At 46.0% G+C, this 16,621-nt stretch overlaps 1 protein-coding gene across 1 annotated transcript in view; it reads right to left on the reverse strand.

Annotated features, from left to right (window-relative positions):
- The window catches only part of EXOC6B (exocyst complex component 6B), a 468,443-nt gene that overhangs the window by 145,045 nt on the left and 306,777 nt on the right, over nt 1-16,621 (reverse strand). The window contains exons 11-15 of the mRNA XM_056814064.1: nt 13,682-13,802; nt 10,284-10,355; nt 9,375-9,472; nt 6,949-7,054; nt 6,523-6,632 (exon numbers count right to left, since the gene is read on the reverse strand). Of these exons, the coding sequence (XP_056670042.1) occupies nt 6,523-6,632; nt 6,949-7,054; nt 9,375-9,472; nt 10,284-10,355; nt 13,682-13,802 (507 nt within the window). The remainder of the gene's footprint in view (nt 1-6,522; nt 6,633-6,948; nt 7,055-9,374; nt 9,473-10,283; nt 10,356-13,681; nt 13,803-16,621) is intronic.

A 16,621-nucleotide genomic window follows, 5' to 3' on the forward strand; every position in this document is an offset into this window, starting at 1 on the left:
CTTGTAGCTGAATGCCTAAAAAAGACAATCTCCAATGGGTGCCTCCACTTTCTCTCTCCGATTTTCCTTTTCACTTCTCACAGTCTGGCTTCTGCTTTTATCATTCCACTGAAACTGCTCTCTGTTCCCAAATGCCGTGGCCTTTTTTCAATCCTCACTCCCCTCGACTTCTTCGCAGCCTGTGACAGCATTAGTCACTCTCCCCTTCCTAATACTCTCCTCTCTCTAGGTTTTCCAGACACCACTATTTCTTGGTTCTCCTCCTACCTTTGATTGCTCCTCGGTTTCCTTTGCTAGATCTTCTGCTGGATCATTCCCTTCAACCAGAGGCATCCCTCAGGGTTCTATCATGGGTCGTGTCCCATGGACTTAATTACTAAATGTCCATGACTCTAAAATCTACTTTTTCTGCCCAACCTTTCTGCTAATCCCCAGGCTCACATCTCCAACTGCTTTTCAGACATCCCAAACTGATGTCCAATCGACATCTTACGCCTGAGATGTCCAGAACTGAACTCATTACCTTTCTCCCCACCTTCCCTGGCTTCCTTAGCATCGCCCCTGCCCTTCACAGGCCTCATTATGGGTTGTCCTGCCTGCCTCCAGTCTCTCTCTCCACTCCAACCCATCCTCCGTTCAGGCACTAAAGTGATTCTCCCAAGACAAAGTCCTAATCCCGTGGCTTTCATCCCACCCACACTCAGTCAACCCCAGAGGCTCCCTATTGCCTGCTGCTGGATCAAATACAAAATTCTCTGCGTGGCATCCCAAGCCCTCCCTTATTTGCCCCCTCCTACGCTCCTGTCTTCTTACTCTTCTCTCTACAGCATGTTCTACTCCAGCCAGGGACCCCGATTTCCTGGCTGTTCCACAAACAAACCCCTCCACTTCCCAACTCCAGACGTTCTCTCCTCCCAGGCCTAGAGTGCTTACACTCCTCCTGGCTCCCCATGAGCTCACCCAGATTCTTTTAGGGCCCAACTAAAATGGCATTGTTTAGAGGACGTTTTTCCAGTGGCTTCCCTCTTTTCGTGGTTTCTTCTTTGTCCTCAATAGAGCTTGCTCTGCCTGGATTTGTTTGCATGTTGTCTCCGCCATTGGATTGTAAGCTCTTTGAGGGAAGCGTCTTCATTTTGCTTCTTTTCTTATCTTCAGGGCTCAGGACAGTACATGGAGTTTCTGGATAAATGCTTCATTGATGACCGTTTGCAACAAAGATCTTTGCATTTCCTCTATGTGTGTTATCTCAGTTTTTCTCGACTTATTACTCTATCATTTCTAGATATATAGCATGTAATAGTAGTAACAAGGGGCCTTGATCCTTAGCAAGACTGATGATTCTGGAATTGCCTCTAGTATTTCTCCATTTCTTCAAAACAAACATGCTATCTCTTAGTTTAAATGAAGTATTCTTAAACATTTGGGGGGTGTGTGTGTGCGTGTGCGTGTGTGTGTGTGTGCGCGTGTGCGTGCATGTCAGGTACGTTTACTGAGACTCTTTTAGTCAGTGTTAGGGACTCCTCAGAACAACGTATTTTATTAAAAAGGAAACCAATTATATTGAATAGAGCTAATTTTTTAAAAAGCATATACTTTAAATAGAGAAGCCTTGGTTTAAAGAAATATTTACCCTATTAAGAAAAGACCCATCTATTCTTATTATTTTTAATCTTTTTTTAAATACATAAATGTTTGTTATATTTGATGCAGTTTTTCCTTATCTATAAGCATGTGATTTTTATTGTTTTTGTTAATTTTGTTAATAAAATATGGCATATTTATTGTTTTCCTAAAATTGAACCAATCTTGCATTCTGAAATTTAAACAATCTAGTTATTTCAATAGGTTTCTATAGCCCTTTGTCAATATTTTATTCAGTACTTTAGTGTCTATGTTGTTTAGGGCTCCACAATCTTTCTCTGATTTATCTCTCTCTAAATATTAATACCATATTTACTGCATACAAGAAACCTGTTAGGTTCTCTTCTTTCACTCTTTTTGCAGCAATTTATGTAATTTTATGTAATAGCAGAATTCCTTGTTCTTTGAACACTTTAGAAAATTTATCTGGATTTCATGAATCCATCTGTCCTAGCATTCCCCCTTTAGAAATCGTCCTTTTGATTCCCATATAGTAATTTCTAGACATCTATTTTCTCTAAACTATATTCAGGTCTTTTACTTTCTTCTTGTCAGTTTATTTAATAGATTTGTCTCATGTGAAGAAGGCATAATAATTTTAGTTTTGCTATTTCCCCCTGTAATTAGTTGAATATCTCTTTCAGGAACTTAGATGCTATGTCATTTGGTACACAGCACTGAATGTTGATATTATTTCATTACCTATGATATTTTTAATTAATGGAGTTTATTTCTTTTAACCTTCTCTGTACTTATTCTTGCTTGTCTGTGATGATGATTGATACCCCTGATATTTTTGAGTCTGTCTGAGATAATAAACTCTGCTATGCTCCCTCATGTTATAACTCTGTGAGAGTCTTTGAAGTGCTTTTTTTTAAATAAACAACATATTGTTGGATGTTGTCATCTAGCCCATTCAGCTGTGCTCTTCCATTTTAAGGGGCAGTTCATACCATTCAGGTTCATGTTTTTGAGTATTAGTATTTCCTTCCATCATATCCTCCTAGATATTCTTCCTCTTTGTCCTTGCTTTTCTCTATACAAACAAGGTAGAGAAAGGGATAACTATTTTTCATGAATGCTTAATAGACAATTCTTATCTATTCTCAAACTTTGTCATTTAAATACACAGAATAATGTGTTTACTGGTAGCTAACTACAAATGAAACAAGAGCATAAAAACTCTAGTTAGTATTTCATACTGAAGAAGATAAAGAAAAAGAATGTGATCCACAATGGTAATCTATGATCAAAGCATTCTGTTCCCTCTTCACTGCCCCTCTTCTTTTCACTTAGCCCAGACCACAATCCCTATATCTTTTTCCTTATTTCCTTTTAATCCCCACTGATGACCTACTCTGTCCAAAGGTGAAGTCTGTTTTGTTTATGTTCCTACTCTATCTTAATTCTTAAAAAAACTACAACTTTGTCCTCTCCTCCTATACCTTGTTGAGTTTAATTTAATTCTATACCAATATTTTTGCGTATGTATAAATTTAATCATAATTTGGACTTTGACTGAAAATGGATTTAATGAGTTAACCATCCCTACCACTCTAACCTTCCCATTTGAAATTTTTTCTATGCATCCCAATGATGTGGAAAAAGTAAGTTCTATCTCCTTTCTCATTATTTCCCTAGTGTATTTCAAGATTATGCTTCCTTTTCTTTTTTTCAATCACTGAAGTAGAATAAGACCTCACCCAGGTGCTGTACCTGGTCCTCTTTGTACCTTCCTCTGTAATTCTTAAAAGAATTTGATGAAAGGGTCCTCTTTTTACTCTCAAATGTCATCAGTCCACCATTATTCAGACCATTATTTACCTTTCTAGGTTTTTCTTGTTGCTTGAGTTTGTCTTTCAAAATTCCAGTTCAAGTTTTTTCATCAGAAATCCCCAAAGTCCTCTATTCCCGTGTTGGTGAAGATGTGGCACGTGTGCCCCAGCATGCCAGATGAGGCTGCTCTGTTCTCCCTCTCTACAGTGCCATGGACATTCTTCACATGTCCCTCCCCTCCACCCAGCAGCCCATCGAGAGCATTTCCTCTGGCCCCTGTCTGGGGTGGGGGGGGGGGGGGTGGCTCACAGGCAGCTTGAAGGTATCTATTCTATTCAAGGTCCATTTATCTTCCAGTAGGATTATACTCATTCTTGCCAGGCAAATTTTATTTAGTAGTAAACTTTAGATTTTACCTTCTGAAATATGTGCCAAGATGCTCTCCCATTTATAGAAGTTATATGATGCTGATGGTCCTTATTACTTTAAACATTTCTTTCTAGGATTTATAGTATTTTTTTTTACCTTAAAGTTCTGGACTTGGGCTCTAACATTCCTGGGTATTTTCACCCAACTTAATGCACAATAAGGTCCTTTCCAGTATTTATTGTCTCATGGAAAAAGGATTTAAAGTACTGGTTTTTTATCCCAAATATAACCAAGTTATGGGAAGTTTTTTGGCTCACAGAGAAATCCCATTATAAAATAAGGAGATCCGGCCCTCATAACACTGTCTGATGGGCCTGACACATGAGGAGTATCAATCCTTTACAACACCACTGAGTGAAATGTGCCTCAATAATCAGCTGAGGACTTGCTGAATGAGCAGGGCTCACTAGGAGTCAGTCTAGCTCAACACCAAAAACAAGCAGGATGAAAAAGTGTTCGATGGGCTTTTTCCATTTGGAGATTTATTTGTTGGAGTCCCTTAACCCAAGAGAAAAGAAGGGGTTGGAGGAGAGGGATATATTAATTACAGTTCACTGAATTAAGCAATTTTACCAGTCTCCCTGTCTAATGGGAAGCATTGTCTCCCCTCTCCAATCGGGGTCTATTTTCACTGTCTGTGCCAGCTAAGGCCTGGGCAGTGGGCCAGGGCTGACCAGCATTTCTGCTCCCCTACTTCACTTGTACCCCATTCTTTAGACAATGTGTGCTCCTCATTTCCCAAAACCAAAATAATTTTTAAAAAGTCAACCAAGTCAACCGTGGTTGCCAGAAAACTCTTTTCCCCTAAAGACAGAATTTCTCTGTTGTTTTTTACATGAACTTTCATCCAACAGGAGACCTATGTCCTCAGAAAGCATGTAATCAAGGAAGTCTCTTCTAAATGTTATTAATACCTTTCAGTGAATGCTGGCCAATGTAAGGGAGATGACATCCCCCCCTTTTTTTTGCTTGATAAAAATGAAAAGTTGATTCAAGAGAATAAATCGTGTCCTCCCACTCCCTTCCCCCCCAAAAACAATCCACATTCACAACTCCGCCTACTCTAATTTTTCTGCCTATAGGGCATAGTTTTCCTGGAAGGAAAAAGCGAGCCAAGTGCTTTAAAAAAAAAGGCTGTCTGTGTTCGTGACAGCTAATGTCTCGTATCCCATAACAGTAGCTGTGACCTCAAAGTCAGCTGTGATTGACAGACTGACCCCAGTCACTCCAGGGTGTAAGGTAAATGACAACCCTCCCCCCCCAAAAAAAAAGGAAGAAAAGAAAGAAAGCAGTTGGGGAGGGGGGCTGGAATCTTGCTGTCAGCTTAGCAAACTTCTTAATGAAAACCTCCTTCAAACTGTCAGTGTGAAACGCAGACTGGGTCACCTAGGGCTTTCAGGGAAATACTTCCTATGCTCGAGCAGGAGCCCGAGCTCGAGCTGGCTTTGGCCAGTCTCCCTCCACCCCTTTCCTTTCCTTTCCCGCCAGAAAGCAGGGCCACAAAAAGCTAAGCACATTCAAAGAATTTTAATGACGCTCTTCCCAGGCCGTAGGAAGGTGACCAGTCAGTGACAAAAGCCATCATCCTGGTCATGGGGAAAAGAACTGAAGTTCTGATTTGGAATCCACAGGGCGCATCTCCGTTCCAGGAGTCAGGCACATTTGACATCTCTATGAGGCTGGCAGCATTCACAGGAAGGCCAGAGAGCAAGCTGGCTGCCCAGCACCACCTTTCATCCTAACTCAGAGGACAAAGCTGAGAAAGACTGGACTCCAGAAAACTCTTTACAGAGTTTGTTTATTTAAATGCTAAAATAGTTTTGGTCTCTAAATTGTGGGTGAGTATAAAAAAGGGAAAATGAAGTTCAATCTCTCCTCCCAAAAGCAACTGCACAATTCAACCAAGCAATCATGGAGTGTCACGTACATGGTTGGTAATAAAACCTACCCGTGTCCCACCATTAGAGGATGGAGGTGGGAGGAAAATGGAGCTAGGGTTACACAATGGCACTTATGCACAGGCTTTCCCAGGCATGGCCCTTTCCCGTGATGATGGGTCATCTTATCTGCTTCATCCCCTCTTCTCTTGAGAAAACTACAAGATGGACTATTAGACCACCAGAGGCGGCTCTTCATGTATACAATCCCCAAGTGTTTTAATGTAAATAAAGCAAAATTTTAAAGTACTACTTTTGGAAAATAAAACCAGTTTGCTGAGACAGAATAAGGAACTGTAAAGCCCTCGACTAATTTTTTTGCTTTTAATATTCTCTTTGAACAGAAATGAAGGGGAATACAGTCCCTTCTAATCATCCCACTAAGCACTTTGTAGGAAAGATGAAAAATAAAACTAAACCTCTTTCTTGATCCCTGCAGGATAATTCACCAACACCCCAGAGGTAACATAGCATAACTTGCTGCCTGGCTAGTGATAGGCTTGCATTTAGGAAAATGGCACACTTTCTGGTGGAAAAAACAAAACCAGGGAAAAAAGGCTCCAGGATCTTCCCTGTTTTTCATTCCCTGGGACACTGTGAATAAAGCAGAGGCACAATGGGAGGAGGCCAGAGTCAGCCTTCCAAACTCAAAGAGAATATCTCCAGTCGTTCAGAATGTTTCTGTCTAGAGAATGCAAGGCCCTGGCACTGGCTATGTTTGCGTTGTCTTATACTATACCTCAGATGGAGATCTTCTGAGAACTTAAGACAGGCGTAGATAAATTCTTTAATTTGATTGTAAACTTTAGGCACAAATTCAGAGAAGGGGAACTTCTTTGGAAACGGTTGCTGTAAGTGCAGGAAATAAAGACACCGAGTCACAAGCCAGCAGACATTCAAGACCTTCCTAAATGAGCTATGACCCCAAAGAAACAGGCTTTTTGATTGACAGTGAGTGAGTGGAGACAATCTCTGTGAGCCCTCCCTTCTTGGGGCCACCTTAAATGACCCTTTAGAAACGGGCCTCAGAAAGCAACAAACAATATTCCAGAGTCCAAAAAGCAGCCCCAAAGCTCAGAAGGGGGGACTTTGAAGAAAACGAAAGGCTCAAGGTTCCCCAAGGGATGGCTCCTCCAGACTCCGGGGTCTAGAACATTGCTCTCACCTTCTCCAGCTCAGGGTCTTGGAATGGGAACTGTCCGACCACCTTTTTATAGAGTTCCTCACTGGACACTGGGATGGGGCTGTAGTTGTCGGAATCAAGTATGTTTCTAGAGAGAGGGAAAAGAGTGAATTATCTTAAGATCCAACCAGGAATTTCTGGACAAGGGGCAGGAGAGGACTTTAAAACAACCCACTGCTGCTGAATCAATAGAGTACTGGAAGAAGATCTGTTTCCCAGTCAGAGAGCTTGTGGTCTTGTTCTGCTTACCAACTCCTTCCTCTAACCTTGGGCAAGTCAACTTCTAATGCCTGAGCCAGTCCAAAGGAAAGCAGCCAGGATGACCCCCAGAGTCACAAGGTCATGGATCCCAGCTCTCAGGATGGTTTCCATGCTTGTTTGACTCCCAATGGTGCCCAAGAGCTCCCAAAGGACCCCAGGAGTTCCTCCACAAAAGAATCACAATTAATGGAATGTGAGAACTAGAAGAATGTGAGCTCTCAAAGGGCAAAGTGGATCCTCCAGCTAAGAAATCTAGGCAGGCTTTCTGCCTAACAAAGAGACTGATTCTCCCTGAGGCCTCAGTAACTTTATCCAGGCCTTTGTGAAGACTCAGCACTGAGTCACATTTCTTTGTCTGGTGTTTTCTAGGTCATCTGGAGGCTCTTTCAGGTGTGTTCTAACCATCCAACCATCTCTATCAGGAGCTGCCCAGAGGAAAGGATGTTCATGAGTCCAGAAATGACCCAAGGGCAAGGGTCATGTCTCCCCACATGGGCTTCTGAGCTTCCTGTAGCAAAGGTCCTCCCCAAACACACAAGCACTAACTCAAGTAGAAAAAATTGTGTTATCTTATTATCATTTTCATTGTGAAGACTGTGCTCGGATAACTCTATGTATCCTGGCTCAGTGTCCTGACTGACCAGTCTTATGTTAAATAGATGAGCCACTGTGGCAGAAGGGGGTGGGAGAAACAAAGGGAAAAGGTCCCCAAAGGAGATGATGGTGCTTCAGAGCTGAAAGCAGAGGCAGGCTGGTGGACTCTCAGAGAACTGTCTATGGTGGACCTAGAGCCATGTCCTTCCACCTTCCAAGGGCAGAGACTGCTGCCACCCCATCTCATTCTCCCTCTTGAGCCCAGAAGAAAGGTGTAGAGGCACATTGAAAACTCAAAGTGGAGATGTCTTATTTGCAGGGAAAAAATATTAGGAACTGTGAATTCTCCCCCCCAAGAGTCCTTCTTTTAAATCAGACAAACCTGAGTTCACTGCAAGGGAATGGAGAGTTCATTAGGAAAACTGAGAAAGGTGGTGTTCTCATAAACCAAATTAACTGGAGTCTGGGCCCCAATATCAATACCACTGACAAGTTCTGGCAATAGAGGAACTGAATTCAAATCCTACCTTGGTCACTGGCTATCTGTGTGATCTGGAGCAAGTTCTAACACCTGGATGAGCCTCTTGTTTCTTCTTTTGTAGAGGAAGGTGGGAATGGAAAAGACCTAGTCTGACCTTGTGCTCCAAGGAAGCCCTGGAGGGAGCCCTCTCTCTAAGTGGCACCATGAACACAACCAATCAACATTTATTTGGATTTTTAAAAACCCTTACCTTTTCTCTTGGAATAAATACTGGGTATTGTTCCCAGGCAGAGGAGTGCTAAGGTCTAGGCAATGGGGGTTAAGGGACTTGACCAGGGTCACACAGCTAGGACGTATCTGAGGCCACATTTGAACCCAGGATTTTCCATCTCTAAGCCTGCTAATCTATCCACCGAACCATCTACCTGCTAAAATCCATACCTTGGAACATTTATTTAGGTCCTACTATGTGCCGAGCACAGCTCAAAGCTGTTACTTAAGAAAAAAAGACACACAGAACAGAGTCCAAGTCAGTGTTCTCCCAGCTTTCTTAGGGACATGGATCTAGGAAACAAAAGCTCTTCTCTGCAGTCTCACCCTGCCACATATACAAGAAAGCTGTTTGTGAACTCAAGAATCTCTGACAGCCCACCAGCAAGTGTCTGTCCTGAGGAGGATCTCACTGTGGCTCTTATATCTCCCTCTAGTGCTTCACAGGTCATAGATATGGAGCTGGAGGGTCTCAGAGGCTCATCTAGGTGACAGATCTTGGCCAAGTGTACTCAGGTGGCGAGGGATTTGAATCTGACTCCTCTGATTCTAAACCAGTGTTTCCCATGGCCCCTCCAAGGCAATGACAGGGGAGCAGAAGGTCCCAGAAGGTCCAACTAAGAGTCTGACTGCACTTCTACCATCTTGTGCTCAGTGCTATAAGGCAGCTGCCGGGTGATGACTCTCATTTCATGAAATTACCCTCTTGTGAGCAAAGGGGTTTCACTGAGCACTGGAGGAAGAAGTACCCACATGGGAGACACTCCAGGTTCTCAGTCAGAGGGGAAATGTCATTTCTCACCTGAAAACACCTGCCCATTTCTTCAACAGGGTGTCACCATACTGGTCCCTGATCTCCAACAGCATATCAAAAAGCTGGTTTACTGGGAAACCGTACACCTGGGGGAGATAAATAAGTCAGCTTCATTTTCTCTAACTAGTTTAACTCTAGTAAGGAGAGCTGGGAGGGGGAAGGGAGGAAAGTGGCAATTCTGAAGGGCTCTAATGTGCCAGGCACTGCACTAAGATCCATGTAATCAGTATCTCATCAGATGTTCACAACAGACCTGGGAGGGGGTGCTGCTATGATCCCCAACTTATACCTGAAGAACAGGCACTGACTGAATTGTATCCTCCCTTACCTGGTACCCATTCAAAGGGAGCTTAATCAGGGGGCCAGCCACCCTGACCCGAGAGGCAGCCCGCCTAGGGTAAACATGGATTTTCAGTGTTAGCTTTAGAGAGTTAAAACCATGCCTAAAATCAAGATCACCTTCTACATCCTGCATGTCCTCCCAGCTACGGCTCCCCACTCCCACCTATTTGTACATAAGAGCAGGCCCTCTTCCCACTCCCTGAAATCTTCTTTACCTCATGACCCCTGCTCTCCTAAATTATGATCCAAAGAAACAGATCTCCTCCAGATGGCAGAGCCCAAGGAACTCCAAAGGCACCCTTGGTTGGTACCCATATTCTCAAGGTCAGGAAAAACTTCCTGCTATTTGGAAGTGAGAACTGACTCAGCACTTTATAAATGTGGGAGAGGAAGGGCTAAAAGTAGGCTGGGAAAAGGCAAAGGGGGCATGGAACACTATGAAGGTAAAAACAACCCCCTAGAGAGACTACAAGGGGAAAATGAACAAATAAACATTCAAAGGCATTTCCCCAAATTTATGTAGAGAGTTAATACAGTCGAATGGAAGTCACCTACCTGAAGCGTGTCAGCAAAAAGGACAATGAGGTTCTTCAAATCTAATACCAGGTCTGGATCAGAACAGTAGGACTGGGGGAAATAACAAAGAAAATAAAGGGGGGAACCAAACAGGGTTCCTTCTTTCCTCTGGTGTTCCTAGACCCTGCTCTGCCCAGAGAGCACTAGCACTGGCAGCACAAGAGTTCAACGTCCACAATCCACCCACCGAGATCCAGAAGCAGGTTCATGCAGAGAAACCCTGCTGAATATTTGTGATGGAAAGCCCAGTTCACTACTCGATCAGAAGAAATCCTAATAGTAATGACTCGGATTTCTAGAACAGTTTTAGAGTTTGTACAGTATTCTCAGGGATGAGAAGAAAGCAGCGGGGAAAATGGGCAGTGGAGACAGTCCACTGTGGGGCCGGGGTGCTGCTGAGTCTCTGTCACGCCTTCGGGCTTACGATGGCCCGGGCCAGCACCAGTATCAAAGGAAGCTCTTACGGACTTTGTGATGCAGAGAAGGTGCTTGTCCACTGCACTCCTTGTCCAGGAGCTTCACTGCACTGACAGGCCCCATCCATCGTTACCCCCTTCTGAACAAAAGCCTGTGGAAGGGGGTAGCATCAGGGAGGACGGGCCCTCTGAACAGAGAAGGACGAGCCTCCGACGTCCCCGAGGGCTTCGTCGTGACTACGTACCGAGGAAGTTGCGGTTCCCACCCAAGGGTCCTCATTCCAAGTTCCACTTAAGGAGTCACATGGAGAACCATAAAATAATTTTATATCTTAATGAATTTGGATAGGCGCCTGCACGAAGAGGCCAGCGTAGGTACACTGGGGGTACTGTGCAGAGCCCAGTCAGGCATGTGGCAGAATACCCACTGCATGTGTGAACGTGCCCATCCTTTGAGGACGATTCTTCAGGCGGGCATCTGGGCAGAACCCAGAGAGTCTCCAAGGTGTGCCAAAGAGCAGCAAAGGGAACTCCCTGCAGCCAGTGGCCAACCAAAAGGAGATATTAAGGAAGAAAAGCCCTCTGCATTTCCTGACTAAGGGCAGAAATCAAGACTTGACAGCCTGACTGTGAGCATTTTGGACTGAAAGATGAGCAGCTTCCCTTTCCCAGCTCAAATTCGCCCCCATGCTTTCAATGAGAAAAGTTGGTTCCATTTGCAATAACACAAGTCTAAGGGAGCCTGGAGCTGCCCAGAGGCTTTGGAAACTTCTCCTTTGCAGAGAGCAAGTGAGCTCTGAAACCTTTAGGAGAAGAGAACACCTGAGGACACCTCCCTTTGGAGGAAGGAAAGTTACTCAGTGGGAAAAGCAGCTCTCTTAGGGCAGCCCAGCTTTCCCCAGAAATGCAAAGTCATTCACCTGCTCCTGTCTAGGGAACGGTGCTGTACTTGTTGTTATTTCAGCTCTCCTTGAAATGGAAGAGCTGGCAGCGTGGGGAGACCAGGACATTCCCTGCAGGCCCTGGAGACACACCAGCCCAGGGCCTTGCTGCGAGTTGGTTTCAAGCCACATGACAGAGACTCAGCAGACCCAGAGAGGATGTTTAGGGGTAGGAAAGCCTTGATTTCCAATGCTACTTCCAGAAGTCACCTGAACAGAATCCCAAAGGACAGAGGCCTCTCTCCCTGCCCTAGGAGCTTTGTCAGCCTTCAGACCTAACAGAGATAGGTCGGCTAACCAACAGCAATCGTGCTTGTGTGTCCCCCCAAAGGCACTGGGGGTATCTGGAAGGATTTTCCTTTGTGAAAATGTGGGTTTATAAGTGTTGGAGCCCTTCAGACACAATTACTGCTCTTTCCAAGTAGCATTTCTGTGAGATTTTTATCCTCGTATGAAATTAGACTCTCCTTCTGTAATTGTGCGCATTTCTAAGTAAGTCTTCCTTGGAGATGGGATTGAGAAGGAGAGATTCTCACCGTTCCTTCAACATCATTGTCAACAAACTTCTGTAGGAGCCACTGCCGAATGCTGGCCTACCTTTGGGACTACAGGGGAGAGGAAACATGGATGACCATTGCCATCTGCCCCTGGTGCAGTGCCCCTGATGAGTCCCTTGACCCCAGGGAGGAGGAATTCTACCCTATTATTATTTTAATGGAAATTTCCCTACAGGGTATTTCCCTCCAACGTTGAAGGGCCCCTTTCCTGATCTGTATCCACCTTCAAAGACATCCAGGATTTGCTCCTGTTCTTAACCCATGAGGCTCGGTGCAGGGACATCCTTCTTACAAGAATACTTGACTCAGTGCCTCATCGACCCCATTTAGATTCAGAATGGGCACATTTCTCCTAGGACAAGGGCTAGCCACAGAAAATATGGTGGAGGAGAAAGAGAACTGGCCAGGAAGCCAAAGACGCAGGGCTCCAGGTCAGCGTCTGGCGCTAACTGGCCGTGAAATCTCCGGTCAGTCAGGCGCTCCAGGAAACTACACCTGTTCGTGTGTGAATGAACAGTGAGGAATAGATGCCGTCTAAGGCTCTTTCCAAACCTCCTAATCTCGGAGCCCCAAGCCTTCTCTTCTTCCCAGGACTGAGAAGCCAAAGCACAGCCTCCCATAAAAAGGGTAAGGAGAACCGTAGCGGTCTCCACGCTGCATCCGCAGTCAGTGTGGCCTTGTCTGCTCCAGCCCCTGTTCCCCTGACATGGAGGGGCTTGCTCAGTCATATGAAGCAACAAGGCTGGGGAAGGGGAGCGGTAGAATGCAGCCCTTTCTCGGGCCCTCTCAGAGGGCAGGCCTGAGCTTCAGCTTACAGGTAGAGGCACTGCTACTCAGCTGGCTTCAAGAGTAACAGCACGGATGTCTAGTGGGCACCCCGAGGCGGCTGCCTGGATGAAGTGAACAAAGGCGAGCACAGACATCTCACCTCATCTCAAAGACAATTCCCTCAAAACAAGCCCAAAGAGCTGTTGCCTTTGATCTGAGCATGCCGGTGGCCCATTCAATCAGAATGAGAGGTCCAATAAAGTCTGTCCCACAGAGATTTATTTCTCCTTCACCAACTGCATTTTGTGTAAAAAGAGCCTTTTCCTTGTCCCTTATAAAATGAGAATCCGTCACTTAATAATCGACACGGTCCCTTCCAAATGCCTTAATTCTGGGATTCTGGGGCAATCATCCGCAGGACTTGCCAACTTGAATGAGAATGGCTAAGCTCCCTCTACTGGCATGTCTTGCAACGTTGACTCCGCTCAACAGAAAGCCAGAAGAGAACCCAGAACTGGAATTTTTAGCCCGGACCTTTGGCCAAAGGCGGACTCCACACTAGAAAACGTGGCCATCCAGGGAATGGGAGTGCACAGCCCGATACACACTGTCCGGCACGTCCGCACGCGTCGGGTTTTGAGCAAAATCTCAGGACGTGAGAGCCAGACCAGAACGCTCCCAGGCTGTTCACTTACCGAGTGTGTCCGAAGGGCAGCGATGGTTTTTGACAGGGCCATTTCCCATAGCTCATCGATGTAGGCTCTATTCACCAAGCCCTGCGTCGTATGTAAAATGTGATCTTCAACCACAAAAAAACTGAGAGAGAGGAAAAGCAAGGACAGCTGTGAGAAATTAGAGCCCGGACGTTCTCTCCAGGGCTGGACAAACGTCGCGTGCCGGAGACAAAGACAAAGCTAGCTTCTTCTAGTCAAGTTAACGGTCAACTCCTTCTGGCAGAAACTGTCTAGTCTTATAACAGGGATCAGACTTCTCCCACCACTAAAACGTCTCTGCACACGTGTTACGCCCGAGTAATCTCTGCAGAGACAAAGGCAGCATCGCCATTAAACTCTACATGCACCGACCGAAGGGAGACACGGATACATGGATGGATAAATGCCTAACGGCAGTGCGTAAGCATGCCTCGAGTCCTCGACAGAGTAAAACCTTTCCTGTGGGCTCTGGGGTGCGTATCCTCTCAAAGAGGATAATAGACTTTTAAAAGTGAAGACTGGCGATAGGCAATAAAACTGCTGGCCTCCTGAAGGAATTTTTCATCAAAATGATGACAAAAGACTATACCAAAAATTCCCATAAAATAACTGATTGATCTTACATGCTTGTGACTTGACACATAGCCAGAATAATTATTAAACGAGTTAACGACCCTCATAATGTGCCGCACACTAATAGAAATTGTCAACATAAACTGTCAGTGTTTAGTGCAAAGGTTGAACTCGTAATTCCCCTTGCTTCACAATTCCAAATTCTGTCTTTAAGCTATCTTTGTACCCAAAGCTACCAACACGGCATGCTTTGTTTGGCAAAAAGTGACCCGATTTCAGTGTACTTTGCGAAAATGTCTCTGACCAAGCGGCCCAGCAAATATGAGATGGTCTGTACACCGTCCCAGATTCTGGTGGGTCCGAGTCGCCTCCTGAAAGGGGAGGTGGCTGCGGGGGAGGAGTTGGGGGGACGAGTGCCCTCCTGGCTCGGTGAAGCCTCTCGGAGGGATGGAAAGAAGCGATATCTGGGACCCCACTGGCCGTGAGCGTCTCGAGGAGCCACTGCCACAGATCCCTTCCTGCGGATAAGCTCTACAGAGCAGCGAAAGGTTCAAATCGTTTTGTAAATACTTCAGGGACAAACTGGAGTGTATCCTTGAGGTTATCCAGTTCAAACTCCTTATTTAGAAGGGGAGGAAACCCAGAATCCCACAGACAACCAACTAAGACTTCCCTGTCCCCCGGGGCAGACCTTACTTGGGTGGGTCATTGACTTCTTAGGCAGTCTGGGGAAAACGGGGGAGCCTCCCCAGAAGAGCGGCTCGTTGCCGACGGTGATAAGTGAAGGAAGTGCCGCGCTGGAGGTCAGTGTAAATAAGAAACCATTTTCTTCCATTCGTGCTCACAGGCTATCCCTCCAGCCCAGGAGGACACACATGGGTTTGCCCTCTCTGGTTAAAGAGTCCGCCCTGCCACCAGTCGCCAGTCATCCAGCCTTTTTTCCTGAAGCTCTACAGGGAAGGAGAGCCTAGAGCTGCCCAGACAACTCATTCCACTTTGGAATAGTCCTCACAGTTAGCAGGGTGGCATCAAGCTCGCCCGGCCTCTGGGCCCATAAGGTCCCTCAGAGAGCCTGGAGCTGGAGGGCGGCCCCCTCACTCTGCCCCGGTGCCCGATGGGCTCGAGGTCAACACACGCCCGGCAGCCTAGCTGTCCTCCTTTGAATGCTCCTGGCTATCAGCGTCCTTCCTGAAAGCGAGAGGCCTGAGACGACCCTACTGTCCCACGTGTGCTCTAACAAGCACCAAGCAGGGCGGCCCCCTCCAATTTCAGGAAAAGGGCCTCTCCCAGGGCTGTGGGAGCAGAAATCCGCAGGCCCTGCTATCGGGGTAGAAGGTCTGTGCACAAAGTCGGACTACAGGAGAGTGAACTCCCAGCACCGAGGACGGCCATCCTGGCCCGGCCCGGGCCCCCCACCAAGGAGTGCTGGGACGGGCTTCATGGGGGAAAGGGGTAGGAAGGGAGAAGAGGGAGGATGTACTCTCTGGCCTCGGTTCCTTCAACAACTCCTCATGTAGCGGGGCCTGGAGAACCTTCGCCCTCGTGGCTGCCTGCCTCCATGGAGGAGCTGAGGCCAAGGGCCAGCACCTGCCTCAGCCTTGGGCTCCAGGCCCCTTACAAAGAGGCCAGGATCGTGTCACCTTCCCTAGCTACGTGTTCATGGAAGCCCTCAGAGAGTGCTGGGGAGCCACACCACACCCAGAGCCCTAAAAAATGATGGGATTTGCCCAAAGTCGACACTGTGTCGATGGCAGAACTAGAACACTCTTCTGATTTCCATGTTATTTGAATCAGATCACACTGCACACAATTCCCCCCAAATCCAACCTGGTCCGTTGTGGTGATTGTCACTAGTCACAAGAGGGAAGCTGGGCGGATAGCGTGCCAGGCCTAGTCAGGAAGACATAGCTTCCTCCATTCAAATCTGGCCTCAGATTCCTCCGGGTTGTGTGACCCTGCGCAAGTGACTTCATCCTGTTTGCCTCCGTTTCCTCGTCCATAAAATGAACTGGAGAAAGATATGGCAAACCACAAACTACTATCCCTGGCAAGAAAACGCCAAATAGGATTATGAAGAATCAGATATGATGGAAACTTTGACAAGTGACAGTCACCAGATAATGATTAAGATGAAAATTGTTTCTAAGTCCCTTCATTTTAACAGTCGGGTTCTCTGAGCATTCAAAACGATTCTACTATCTCCTTTCTCTCTCTACAAAATTATTTCACCTCCTAGTAAATTCTGCAGTGGATACTATCCTCTGTTGCCTTCCATGTCAAAAGAAGTAACCGCCTAGAATCTCCAAGAGAAGTCGATCCCCCACTAGAGGATCCCACCTCTCACACATC

This window comes from Monodelphis domestica, chromosome 1 (assembly GCF_027887165.1).
Source record: "Monodelphis domestica isolate mMonDom1 chromosome 1, mMonDom1.pri, whole genome shotgun sequence".
Lineage (NCBI taxonomy): Eukaryota > Metazoa > Chordata > Mammalia > Didelphimorphia > Didelphidae > Monodelphis > Monodelphis domestica.